The 14,230-nt window shown below is 46.1% G+C and overlaps 1 protein-coding gene across 1 annotated transcript in view; it reads right to left on the bottom strand.

Moving 5' to 3' along the window:
• Positions 1 to 10,031, bottom strand: part of INTS3 (integrator complex subunit 3) — an 81,213-nt gene extending 71,182 nt beyond the window's left edge. Inside the window, exon 1 of the mRNA XM_042439271.1 lies at positions 8,647 to 10,031. Coding sequence (XP_042295205.1) covers positions 8,647 to 8,802 — 156 coding nt within the window. The 5' untranslated portion in view covers positions 8,803 to 10,031. The remainder of the gene's footprint in view (positions 1 to 8,646) is intronic.
• Between the last annotated feature and the right edge of the window lie 4,199 nt (positions 10,032 to 14,230).

The raw sequence follows: 14,230 nt of genomic DNA, 5'->3' as shown, positions 1-14,230 counted from the left end.
CTCCCTACCGTCCCTGAACCAAAGATGCTCACCATGGTTGCTTCCAAAATATCATGTGTTTCAATGGTGGCAATGTTCAGAATTTACATATGACATATATGTAGTTTATATAATTAATATGAACATTATGTTAATTTTGCAGAGAAACACATGACTTAAGTTAACTGAAATCAACAATTTCATTTGGTATTTTAGCAGAATGTGAACATATTAATAGCTATTTCCTGACTGTCAATTGCACATGTCATACTGCTATTTTGCAATATGTCCCATATGACAATGTTCCCCATGACATTGTTGCAAACAAGCTTGGAAAATGTGGGCTAGATAAAGTAACTGTTACATATATTTGTAATTGGTTGACCAGCTGAACCCAAAGGGTGCTCAACGATGGCTCCTTTTCATCCTGGAAAGAAGTGACCAGTGGAGTCCCACAGGGCTCTGTCTTGGGCCCAGTACTGTTCAACATCTTTATCAATGACTTGGAGGACAGAATTGGGAGCATACTAATCAAATTTGCAGATGACACCAAATTAGGAGGAGTAGCTAATACTCCAGAGAAAGGATCAAAATTCAAGATGACCTGAATAGACTAGAAAGCTGGGACAAAGCTCTGTTTAAATATTTGAAGGGATGTCATACTGAAGAGGGAGCAAGCTTGTTTTCTGCTGCTCCAGAGGCTAGAACTGGAACAATGGATGCAAGCTCCAGGAAAAGAGATTCCAGCTCAACATTTGGAGGAACTTCCTAAGAGTAAGGGCTGTTTGACAATGGAACACACTTGAGTCTCCTTCCTCTGAGGTCTTTAAACAGAGGTCAGATGGCCATCTGTCGGGGATGCTTTGGTTGACAGTTCCTGCATGGCAGAAGGGGATTGGGCTGGATGGCCCTTGGGGTCTCTTCCAACTCTATGATTCTATGATTCTATATTGCTATTTTGAACACCTGACAATGCAGTGGGTCCTAGGTATCTGCTGAGATTTAGTTCCAAGACCTCCGTGGATAACAAAATCAATGGATGCTCAAGTCCCATTAACTACAATGGCACAGGAAAAGGGTGTCCCTGATATAAAATGTCAAAATGAAGTCTTGCCTTTTGGAATTTATACATTTTTAAAATATTTCCAAACTGCGGCTGTTCGAATCCATGGATTAAAATCCGTCGATACCGAGGGCTGACTGTATTAATGTATACATAGACATAGGGGATACTAAGGCTTGGGGCCTTACAGGGGCCAGAGGCCACACTTTTGCCACCCCGATATAAATACAATGGTGCCTCCACATTCACTGGATTTAGGGGTGAAGGAACCCCATAAATGTGGAAAGCCCACAAATAAAAAAACCCACTGTTCTTTTTACCTAAGAGAACACCGCTCTAGGAATTTCCAGGTCCTCCGGTGCAACTCTCTGGCCAACATCTGACAGACGCCGATCATAGAATCATGCTGGAGGACCTACCAATGCTTAGAGAAGTGTTCTAGATTCTCCAGCACAACTCTATGGTCAACTTCTGACAGAGTTGCACCGGAGGACCTAGAGATTCCTAGAGAGAACATACTAATGAAAACCTCAAATAATCAAATCTGTAAAAGTCAAAGTCGTAAATGTGGAGGGCCAACTGTAATGCCAAAATAAGACTTTACCTCTGTTCCATATATGATCAAACAAAGGTAATATGCACACAGAATTTACCATAATATGGTGTATCAAATATTCCTCTGTGGGCAGCCTAGCACTTAACTGGTGCCCAAAGGGAAGGCCCAGCATGAAAAAGAGAGGCTTCTGTTCTCCCTGAAATAGCCATGGCTTAGGTCTCCTTTGATCGCAGGGAGTTTGGCGGAAGGGGAAATTCCACAGAGACAGACATAACATCAGCCCCCTCCCTAACATGGAGTAGTTTATCTCTCTGCCCCTGAAATTCTCCTGGCCCCTGACCCAAGATCTATCAAGTTGTCTCCAAACATCTGGGTAACTTTCCACCCTGGTGGAAGGGAGGTTGTTCTGGCCTTGGACTGTCTCTGGAGTGGCACTGGTTGGCTATCTTGGCCCTGGGCTCACGTTTCCAGCCAGGCTTTTAGAACTTCAGAGGGATGGGGGGCCTTGAAATGTCACCAAGGAGGCACTCCTAGCTTGCAGTGGTGGGAAGATCTCCATGGGCTCTGCTGCGGCCTCCAGCTCTCCTGAGCCAGTTCAGCTGCTGAGTGCTGGGCTGATATAAAGAGGATGTTGAATTGAAGGTGTTCGATTGGGATTTAGCATTTGCATACAGTCGCAGTGGGGAAGGTGCAGCCCATGGTGACAATGCCACCATCACCACTACCTCCTTCTCCTTCCTTTTCAGCTCTTTCTCCTTCCTTTCACCCTTTCCCTCCTCTTCTTCCATCATCTTCTTCTTCCCTTCCCTTTCTCTTCCTCCTTCCTCATGGAGCATGTCCAGAGTGTGACCAAAATGGTGAAGGATCTGGAAACCATGCCTTACAAAGAGAGACTTAGGGAGCTGGGGATGTTTAGCCTGGAGAAGAGAAGGTTAAGAGGTGATATGATAGCCCTGCTTAGATATCTGAAGAGGTGCCACGTGTCATCCTTGGGCCTGGTATGAGGTACTGAGCCCATGGAGCAAGTTTGTTTTCTGCAGCTCCAGAGAATAGGACCTGGAGCAATGGGTGGAAGCTACCGGAAAAGAGATTTCACCTAAACATTAGGAGGAACTTCCTGACAGTAAGAGCTTTTCAACGGTGGAACACACTCCCTCGAAAAGTGGTAGAGTCTCCTTCTTTGGAGGTCTTTAAAGAAAGGCTGGATGGCCATCTGTCGGGGGGGTGCTTTGATTCTGTGTTCCTGCATGGCAAAATGGGTTCGGACTGGATGGCCCAGTGCGGATACACCCAAGATCTCAACACAACCCATCAAGATCTCAACACATCCCACTTATCAAGCTAGCTTGCTTGTGAATATAAACCAACCTTCCTGCTACTGTATATCTCAAAACACTTACTGGCACACAAAGCCCATCCGTTACAAGACAGCGACAACAGAGGCCCTGGCAACTGAAATGGTTCAAATTACATCAATTTCCATTTTTACGGTTCTTGTTTCTATTTCAGGAACAAAATGTGCTGTACTCTGGACTGGTTTTGCTTTCGTAATGTATGACAAACAATCTTCCCACTACAAATATTCTCAAAATACTTTTGTGGGAAGGGGGAAATCCTTAGACAACAATGCTTATACTTAACAACACAGTCATTTAAAAATTAAATCCCAATGAGAATTATTCTCAGGCCAACCTATATAAGATACCATGCTAAAACATTTGTCAGAGCCAGTATGACTAGAGGTTTGAGTGTTGGACTACGACTCTGGAGACCAGGGTTCAATCCCCTGCTCAGCCATGAAACCTGTTGGGTGACCTTCGACAAGTCACAGATTCTCAGCTTCAGGGGATCTCCTCTGAACAAACCTTGCCAAGAAAACTCCATGAAAGGCTCTCCATAGCTTGGAAACAACTTGAAGGCACACAACAACAAACATGAAGCTGGCCCTGTCTCCTGCAAATTACCAACATTGACGGTTGAAATGCCCAGTATTCTGACATGCTTCAGGTCTCTAATCTTCCCTTTCCACAGAGAAGGGTCTCTCTGCAATGGGGAGCTATTTGATCCAGAGATACAAGATCTAAGAAGATAAATATTAGGTTAGGAAATTCAATAGGAAATTGACAAAGGAAAAATGGTGGCTAGGAAGATGTATTTCTGTGAAGAAACGTGATAGAAAGAAAATCAATGCATAGCAATACCAAGAGCAAGAGTGGGAATCCAGTGGCCCTCCAGATGTTGTTGGACTGCAAGGCCCAGCTTCCTAACCAGTATGGTACATGCTGAGAAATACTGGAAAACACTGTCAAACACTATCTAAGCCAGCAGTTCTCAACCTGTGAGTCACAACCCCTTTGGAGGTTGAACGATCCTTTCACAGAGGTCGCCTAAGACCATCGGAAAACACATATTTCCGATGGTTTTAGGAACCGAGACACCACTCGGTTTTATAGTTGGGGGTCACCACAACATGAGGAACTGTATTAAAGGGTTGCGGCATTAGGAAGGTTGAGAACCACTAAGCCAGTGATGGCGAACCTATGGCACCTGTGCCAGAGGTGGCACACTCAGAGCCCTCTCTGTCGGCACATGTGCCGTTGCTCCGGCACAGAATTTGCCAGATTACTAGAAAGCCAGAGGGACATGGCACTTTGCAATAAATAAGTGGATTTTGAGTTGCAGGTTGGGCACTCGGCCTCTAAAAGGTTCACCATCACTGCACTAAGCCATGATTCCCACCTCTGACAGATATACTGCCTCCAGAAAGTTCTGGGACAGACCGGTCCAGCATTATGAATAGACAGAATTCATACTCCAGGGTTAAAGGGAGACAGGCAAGACTCTTTACCAATTGCGATTGTGTTTGAACTTAGAGATAACAGAAGTTGATGTAGAGCTGGGAAATGATATCTTCTATTTCAGAGGTAGGCAAATGGTGACTCATGGGCTGCATGTGGCCCTGGAGCCCAGTTTTGTGCCCCCGCAAAGCTGAGAACATCACAGACTTGCAACAACTACTAAGGAAGATCAAGAAGGAAAGTGCAAAGGCAGGCTTACTGTTGAACATAAAGAAAACAGAACTAATGACCATGGAGAATTTACACAGATTCCACCTAGATAATGAGGAAATAGTAAAAGATCTTTCATACCTGGGATCAAATATTGATCAGAGTGGGGACTGCAGTCAAGAAATCATAAGAAGGCTAAGAATGAGAGCTATGAGAGAACTAGAAAATATCCTAAAATGTAAAGACATGCAACTGAGCACAAAAGTTAGAATCATAGAATCATAGCATTAGAAGAGTCCACAAGGCCATGCAAGCCATTGTATTCCCTATTACTATGTATGGATGCAAGATCTGGACAGTTAAGAAAGCGGATAGGAAGGGAATAAATTCATTTGAGATGTGGTGCTGGAGAAGAGTGCTGAGGTTACCATGGACAGCCAAGAGGTCAAATAAATGGGGTCCTAGAGCAGATCAAGCCAGAAGTTTCTCTGGGAGCCAAGATGACCAAACTGAGGCTGTTGTACTTCGGACATATTATGAGAAGGGAGGACTCATTGGAGAAAACAATAATGCTAGGAAAGATGGAAGGACATAGGAAGTGAGGAAGACCACAGGCAAGATGGATGGACTCTATTAAGGAGGTCATGGGTATGAATTTGCAGGAGCAGTGGAGGACAGGGAGTCTTGGAGATATCTCATCTACAGGGTCGCCATGGGTCAAGATTGACTCAAGGCAGGATAACAAGAACAACAAAAAGGCCTACATCAGTCCCTCAAAGTCCCACAAGCCTACATTTTTAGAAAGCATTTCAGCCCCTTAAAAAGGGGGCACACTTTGTGCTCCTGAATCATGTAGGCAACCCCTGCAAAGATATCCCCACTCAACCCCACAAGTTCTCCAGAACCCCATATTACCTTGCCCAGGATCTTCATTTTCCTTTGTTGTCCTTTTCAGAATGAAAAGAAGAAGTGGCACAATTTTGCTTCCTGCAGTGGCATCACTAGAGTAGGTCTCGCCCAGTGCTCATGGTGTCCCATCCCTCACCACTGACCACTTCCTATACCACATTATACAGGACCCTCGGTAATGTTTTTTTTTTTTTGTACTAATGTTACTCTGGAGAAAGTCGGTAGAAAGAAATTAAACTCATTTGAGATGTGGTGTTGGAGAAGGGTGCCAAGGATACCATGGACGGACAAGAAGACAAACAGCTGGATCCTAGGAACAGATCAAGCCGGAACTCTCCCTGGAAGCCAAAAGGACTAAATTCAGGCGGTCATATTTTGGTCACATCATGAGAAGGCACAAATCATTAGAAAAGACAGTGATGCTAGGAAAGGTAGAAGGGTGTAGAAAGAGAGGAAGACAGTTGGCCAGATGGTTAGACTGAATGAAGGAGGCTATGGCTAGGAGCCTGAAGGAACTATGGGGAGTGGTTGAGGACAGGGGGTCTTGGCAATGTCACCATGAGCCGAGATCTTCCACAGTTCCACCAAAACCCAGCAGATACTAAGGGCCAGCAATAATAATAATACAATAATATACTCTATTGTATATAATGGGACTTGAGCATCCATGGATTTTGTTATCCATGGGGAGTCTGGGAACCAAAATCCAGCAGATACCAAGGGCCCACTGTGCATCCATCATAACTAGTTGCTAGCTACTGATAGTCAGTCAGTCTCCACTTGAGGTCTCTTCCAACGCTATGACTCTATGAATATCTCCTTGTCATGCCAACCAAGAAAGAGGCTACCACATGTGCAATGCTGAATTCCACAACGGTACAAAGCGAGGATTGTCCAAACCATGCTATTTCCAATCACCATGTACAGATGCGAGAGCTGAACCATTAAGAAAGCGGACAGAAAGAAAACCAACTCATTGGAGACGCCATGCTGGCGAAGAATGCTGAAGATACCGTGGACAACCAAAATGACAAACAAATGGGGCCTTGAACGGATCAAGCTAGAACTCTCATTATACGCCAAGATGACTAAACTGAGGCTGCCATACTTTGAGCACATCATGAGAAGGCATGAATACTTGCAAAAGACAATAATGCTAGGAAAGGTAGAAGACAGAAGAAAGAGAGGAAGACCACATGCCAGATGGCTAGACTCAAACAGGGAGGTCATGGGCTTGACCCTGTGATGGCACTCAGAGTCCTCTCTGTGGGCACATGTGCCATAATCCCAGCACAGAGTTTGTTACTAGAAAGCCAGAGGGACATGGCACTTTGCAATAAATAAGTGGGTTTTGGGTTGCAGTTTGGGCACTCGGCCTCTAAAAGGTTCACCATCACAGCTGTAGGATCTGAGAAGAGTGGCTGAAGATAGGGAGACTTGGAAATGTCTCATCCACAGGGTCGCCATGAGCAGAGGTCAACTCAGTGGCAGTTACCAACAACGTGAAGGTGTATCTCCAAAAGAAAGAATCCCATTTGCAAAATTCATGTTTAGCACTAGAATATAAGTGACCACCTTCAAGGCTGCCGTTCTTTCACTTCTGAGAGAAACACATCTTCCTGCATTTTCACTGGGCACTAAGGCACCGGGAGTCCAAGATGTTCCCATTCAGGACAGTCCTATGCTGCGCATTTGCCTGACCCAAGTTGTAAAATGAAAACCATACCCTCTTCTCTTGCCGAGGAGCAGTAAAGATTTGAAAACCGTCTGCTCATTTCCATTATTGTGAGCGCTGAATGAATTAATATTGCAAGCTGAGCCTTCCTTATCCGAAATGTTTGGGACCAGGAGTGTTTTGGATTTCGGATGTTTTTCAGATGTTGGAATACTTGCATATACGTAATGAGATATCGTGGAGATGGGACCCCCCCAAGTCTAACTATTAAATTATGTTTCATATATACATAGCCTGAAGGTAATTGAATACACAATTTATAAAGTATTTTGTGCGTGAAAACAAAGTTTGTGTACACTGAACCATCAGTCTGGGTCACCTTATGGAGGCCATAAGTCAGAAACGACTTGAAGGCACACAACCAGAACAACAAACTGGGACTCAAGGAGGCCTCCATGACCAAAACCATAAAGCACTTCAGGAGCAGCCCATTGAGAACATCCATTCTCCATACAACAAGTGCCACACTTGTCTCATGCGATCGTGTCTCGGTGGCTACACAGTTGGTAACTACGCAATGTTGCCTTTGCATAGCCGCAAGATGTCAGGGCTCCCACTCAGGTTATGCACAACGCACCACCACAACCTGTGGGGAACAAATGCAAACTTTCCAAGCCGCATGAAACAAAGCCACCAGGAAGCAAAAGTGTCACTACCTCAGCTATCCATGCAGACCATTTTGTATTTTGCAATGTTATGGAATTTTGGATAAGGGCAACCTGCAACCTGTATCATCATCACCACCATCATCACCAGGACTTATACCTTCTCTTTCCCCAAAACTAGGTAGCAAGCTGAGTAATGATAGAATTCATAGATATAGCTGAGTTACTCTGTAGAATAGTATGTAGAAGGATCTTGCAGAGCCTTTGAGATTAACTAACGAAAGAAGTTGGCAGCATGTTAGCCTTGTTTAAATATATGGAGGGGTGACACTGAGGATGGATCAAGCTTGTTTTCTGCTGCTCCAGAGAATAGGACATGGAGTTCCTCCTAATGTTGAGGTGGAATCTCTATTCCTGGAGCTGCATCCATTGCTCCATTGTGTCCCATTCTCTGGAGCAGCAGAAAACAAGCTTGCTCCTTCCTCAATATGACATCCCTTTAAATATTTAAACAGGGCTATCATATCACTTCTTAACCGTCTCTTCTCCAGGCTAAACATCCCCAGCTCCCTAAGATGTTCCTCATAGGGGATCTTGACCCATGCGTTGGCTATGCAATGTCGCCATTGCGTAGCCACCAGAGGTCAAAGGGCACCACCAAGACCTGTGGGGCCAAATGCGGACTTTCAGGAGGCCTTTGGCTGGTGATGGGCCATCGACGACGGCGACAAAGGAGGCCCACTTTTGTCAAAGCGCCTTCCATCCATTGGAGCCTCCACCACTGGACCTACCTCCTCTAACTCATCCTTGGCATCCAAGCTGGTGTAGATGAACAACTTCCCTCCTGAGCCGCTTCCTCCTCCACCTCCACCTCCACCGCCTCCTCCTCCTCCTCCTCCACCACTTGCTGCGGCTGCTGCACCCCCTTTCCCCTTCTGCATCTCCATGGCGGGCAGTTGGGGGTCCGGCGGGTGGGCCAGGGCACCCCTTCGCTCCCTCTTCCGCGACAACACGCCTCCTTGTTGTTGTCGTGGGGGGTGAGATCTATGGGGAAGCCCCACACTCACCCCCCTAAGCTCTCTTCAGGGGACTATGAGGAGGGGGTTTGTGGGGGGCAAAGGGGGAAGGTTTTGGGGGAGAAGGGGGATATTTAATACCTCCTAAGCCCCCTTCACCTTCCCTGAAATGGTTCCCCACACCTCACCCTCTTTATGGGGACCAGTTATGGGGAGGAGGAAAGTGAGGCCTCCCTCAAATAAAGGTAGGGGGATTTTGTCCCCACCAAATTAGTGAGAAGGTCCCTATTTCGGGGAGCAGGGGGATTTAGGAGGCAAGAAGACCCCTATTGTGGGGAGAATAGGGTTTTAGGGGGTGGGAAGGGCCCTATTTTGGGGTGGAGAGGGATTTGGGGGATGAGAAGAGACCTATTTGGGGGGGAGCAGAGGGATTTGGGGGTGAAAAGATCTCTATTGGGGGAGGGGGATTTAAGGGGTGAGGAGGCCCTTATTTTTTGGGGGGGGGGAGGGGTTTAGTTCCCTATTTTGGGGAGCAGAGAGATTTAGGAGGTGAGGATGTCTTATTTTTGGGTGGAGATGGATTAGGGATTGAGATCCCTATTTTGGGGGGGGAGAAGGATTTGAGGGAGAGGTAAGAAGATCCCTATTCTGGGGTAGGGATGGATGGGGGGGTTTCAGAAGGTCTCTATTTTGGGGGGCTCAAGGTTTTGGTGGTTCAGAAGATCCCTATTTTGGGGGTAGGGATGGATTGAGGGGTTGAGAAGCCCCCTATCTTGGGGGGCTAGAGGGATTTAAGGGGTCAGGATGCCCCTGTTTTGGGGGGCAGAGGTCCCAATTCCAGGGGTCCAATTCTGGGGCAGACTGTGCTTGACTGGGGAGGCTCTTGGGGGCGGGGCCTGAGGCGTGGGGGGCTCCTGGGGGCGTGGCTTCGTCCCCAGGGGGCGGGGCTTGGGCTCCTGAGGGCGGAGGCGTGCCTCTGAGCCCCTCCAAGGACCATTCGAGGGCCCCAGTGTGTGGACAGATGGGCCTCTGGGGCTCTAAGCCGGCGGGGCTAGCGAGGGGGCGCCTGCTTGGCCTCCTGGCCCCCCACCCGCCGCCCAGCCGCACAACACCGGAAGTGGGTGCTTGGGGATGAGCGAGTGTGCCAGGGAGGAGGCAGGACGGGCACCGGAAGCGGCCACGACCGGAAAAACCCACCTTTCCCAGCCCGTTTCCATTTCCATCAATCAGAATCCAGGGACGGCCATGAGTGACAGGGGGGAGGCGGGACTTTCTGTGGACCATAGATGTATGAAAAGTATAGAGTTTGGAAATGAGGCCTTTTCCTTCTCCTCTTCCTCTCGCCGTCGGAGCCCCGTTGTGCTTAATGTGAAACGAATCCCAGTTTTGACTCCGCTTTCACAGTCATGGCTCCACGCTGTGGCATTCTGGGAATGTAATTCCCTGCTATTCCCAGAATGCTATGACAAGGAAAGCGGGGTTAAATTGTATTCGTTGTACAGCAATGTTGCAGCCCTAGTTTTCCCTCCGTCCCTCCCAAGTTGAACTCAGCCCACAAAAAAAGAAGTTCTGGGCCTAAAATAGTGAGGGAAGGGCTAAGGAATGAACCCGGAAGTAGAGCTGGGTGAGAGGCGTCTTGACTTTTTCGTAGCTCTATGGCAGAAAGGGGCGGGGCGAAAGGCCACTTCAATCGAACGGCCGCGAGACTCGCGTGGAGGCCTGGCGCGCATGCGCTCTGCGAATTTTGAAGCTGGCCCTTTTGTGGGCACCTTTTTTAACCCATTCATTCCTTCCAAGGAAGAAGTCATAGACTTTAAATATCCCCCCTCTTTTTTAATGTTGTTTAAACTTTCCCAGACATATAAAAGCAACATAACAATAATATCTAATACTGTAGAGAAAGATATATAGAATAATATTCAGGGGTAGCTGTGTTGGCCATTTAACAAACACAAACAAAAACCCACCAGTGATACCTTTATTGACCAATCAAAATGCACAATATATATGCGTATATTGTGCATTTCGGTTGGTCGATAAAGGTATCACTGATGGGTTTTTGTTTGCATCGTTATATAAATCAATACAAATAAACCTGGCTTAGAAGGGAAGGGACCAACGTATCCTGAGGAGAAGAGGGTCAATCCAGTTTGATTTTAAGTCTCTACTGCAGAAATAATGCAGTTTGACACCGCTTTAACCGCCATGGCTCAATGTTACGTAATTAGGGGATTTGTAATTGGTTGGATTATGACTGGAGACCAGGGTTTGATAAAAATAATAATAATAATAATAATAATAATTTATGCCCTGCTCTTCAGCCAAAAGGCAATCGGAGCAGCTTACAAATTGTTAATTAGATATTAGACAATGTCCAATTAGACAATGAACAGATATAGGATATGGGGGACACCTGACTGAATGAGAGACTTATATGTGTGAAAGGGATCTAGGAGTCCGAGTAGACCATAAGCTGAACCTGATTTCACCGTTGTGATGCGGCAGCTAAAAAGGCCAATATAGCTTCAGGCTGCATGAATAGAGTTGGTGTCTAGATCAAGGGGAGTCATAGTTCCCACTCTATCTGCCTTTGGAATAACACTGTGTCCAGTTTTGGGCACCACAGCTCAAAAAGGCCTTGAGAAGCTGGAGCCATGTGTCCAAAGGGGTGACCAAAAGGTGAAGGTTCTAGAAACCATGCCCTATGAGGAGGACTTAGGGAGCTGGGATGTTAGCCTGTGAGAAGAGACGAAGGTAAGAGGTGATTGACGCCCTGTTTAAATAGTTAAAGGGATGCCATTTGAGGAGGGAGTGCTCCGAGAGAAAAGGCCCGGAACAATGGTTACAGCTCCAGGAAAGGCACTCCACCCAAACATTAGGAGGAACTTCCTGACAGTGGAACACACTTCTTCTCGGAGTGTAGTGGAATCTCCCTTCTTGGGAGTCTTTAAGCAGAGGCTGGATGGCCAACTGTCGGGGATGCTTTGACTGAGAGTTCCTGCATGGAGAACTGAGAAATGGGGATGGACTGGATGGCCTTGAGGGTATCTTCCAACTCTAGGTTCTTGCTTTCCTTGGCCGTGAAACCCAATGGTGACCTTGGTCAGTCACACTCTCTCAGCCTCACGGAAAGGCAATGGCAAACCTCCTCCGAACAAACCTTGCCGAGCAAACCCCATGACAGGCTTGCCTTCAGGATCCCCTTTGGCAGCTGAAAGGCATTTATATGGGAGGGAACGAACATTGAATTTACTTTATATTGCAATATATGCCAAAGCCCCTACCAAGAATCCTTATAGAATGAAGAAATTGAAACCCCATAATAAGATTTGAGAATGAGCTTGGCTTGCATCCATTTCGGTGGCTTCAAGAGTGTGTCCCTTGGGATCTATAGCCTGTCGCTAAGGATGCAGTTGGCCCTCTTATCCATGTGGATGTAATATTTCAAAGGGAGGCGGCGTGGCGGCAGTGGATTAGCATGGACTACGACTCTGGAGACCAGGGTTCGTTCCCAGCTCGGCCATTAAACCCATTGGGTGACCACTGTCCAACAGCCAATCTGCAAGGTGCATCCTTAACTATGTGTATCTGCCGTGCCTTCAAGTCACCTGTCCAACTTATGTGACCCTATTTGGGCAAGTCACCTCTCTCCGCCTCAGGGAAGGCATGACAAACCTCCTCCGAACCATCCTGCCAAGAACCCCAGGTGGTTCGCCGTAGGGTTGCCATAAATCAGAAATGACTTGAAATAAAACAACAACATAGTTCTTTGTGGGTTTTTCAGGCGATGTTGCCATGTTCTAAAAAGTTTTTCCTGGTTTCGCCAGCATCTGAGTGGCATCTTCAGAGGTGCTGGCATGGAAGTGAGTGGGGTATATAGACTGTGCCCTTCACTTCCATGCCACCATTCTCTGAAGATGCCAGCCACAGATGCTGGGAAACATCAGGAATAACTCTTCTAGAACATGGCCGCATCGCCCGGAAAAACCCACAAAAAACTTGGGTGCCGGCCATGAAAGCCTTCAACCTCACAACAACAACAGTGTCCCCTTTAGTATCCCTTGCCTAAGAAAACCTGTGAAATGCATGGTTGTCTGTGTATGTGTGTGCCTTCAATTCATTTCCGACTTATGGCAACCTAAAGTGAACCTTTCCTGGGGTTCTTGGCAATTGGTTCAGAAGAGGTTTGCCAAATGGCATTGCCTTCCCTGAGGCTGAGAGGTTGGTGACTTTCCCAAATAGGGCCACTATAAATTGACAGCTGACTGACACACAGTTGACGGATGATGCACCTGGCGGTTTGCCTCTCTCCGTTGCGTTTTTCCCATTTGATGCCTCTTCTAAGCCCTACGCATCCTTTCCATTTCCCTTTCAACTTTGTTCCAGTCCCTCCATTTTTACTTCTTGCAAGGCAGGGTTTGGAAGCAAAGACTTAAGCAGAATTGGCAAATGAGTGTTGACCAAATTAGCAAAATGTTGTGCTGCGCACTTAAATCCCTTAAAAAGCTTTAGTATGGTTGGCTTTTACTATTGTGTGTATGCGTTACATTTCATATTTTATATTATATTTTTACCTTTTTATGACTTATATTACATTTATATTCTTTTTACTCTTGTCTAGTGTATGTATCTTACTAATGTCATAGAGCATGTATGCATTTTTATATTCATCTGAATTGGGAATATGGTTATTTTGGGGGTATATTTTTTATTTTCCTTGTTGCCTTTACTTGTAATCTGCCTTGATTCCGCAAGGAAACGGCGGAATATAAATAAATCGTATTATTCTTATATTATTATTATTATATCATCATACATATATCATTTTGGTCATGGGCCGCAAATAAATGATTGATTGAATTGACAAATGCATCCTTTTCTTTTTAGCCTCATTTCAAGACAGATGACTTGTGATGTTTTTTAAAAGACCTGTTGGCATTTCGTTCGCTTATCTGCACAGACCTCTAGACGCTTTTGGGGAAGGCTCCAGGTCCCTCCCAATTAATTATTATTATTATTATTATTATTATAACACATTGAAGACATGATCTCTGAATCCCTTGAATCGCTTGCATCCCTTGAAAGTACAAGTATCCTATCGAGAAAGGAACGGATTGATTGAAAAACAACCGCCGGCTGCCGATTTGAAATGTGCCAAGAGCATCCTTTAAAAAGCCAAAGCACTGAGGCATGGAGACTCAAAGCAGCCCGTTAAATATAGAAGAGTCTGTTTTCTCTTGCAGCCCTCATTTGCGATTCATGATTCGAAGATGGCGTTTTTGAGTTTCTATCCCTCCCTCCTCCTCCTCCAAACGAGAGAAACAAATTTAATGCCGACGTACCAAGTAATACGAGTCGC

The sequence above is a fragment of the Sceloporus undulatus genome, chromosome 9, assembly GCF_019175285.1.
Source record: "Sceloporus undulatus isolate JIND9_A2432 ecotype Alabama chromosome 9, SceUnd_v1.1, whole genome shotgun sequence".
NCBI classification, from domain to species: domain Eukaryota; kingdom Metazoa; phylum Chordata; class Lepidosauria; order Squamata; family Phrynosomatidae; genus Sceloporus; species Sceloporus undulatus.
Note: the sequence above shows the minus strand (reverse complement) of the source record. Positions and strands in the feature narration are given on the sequence as shown.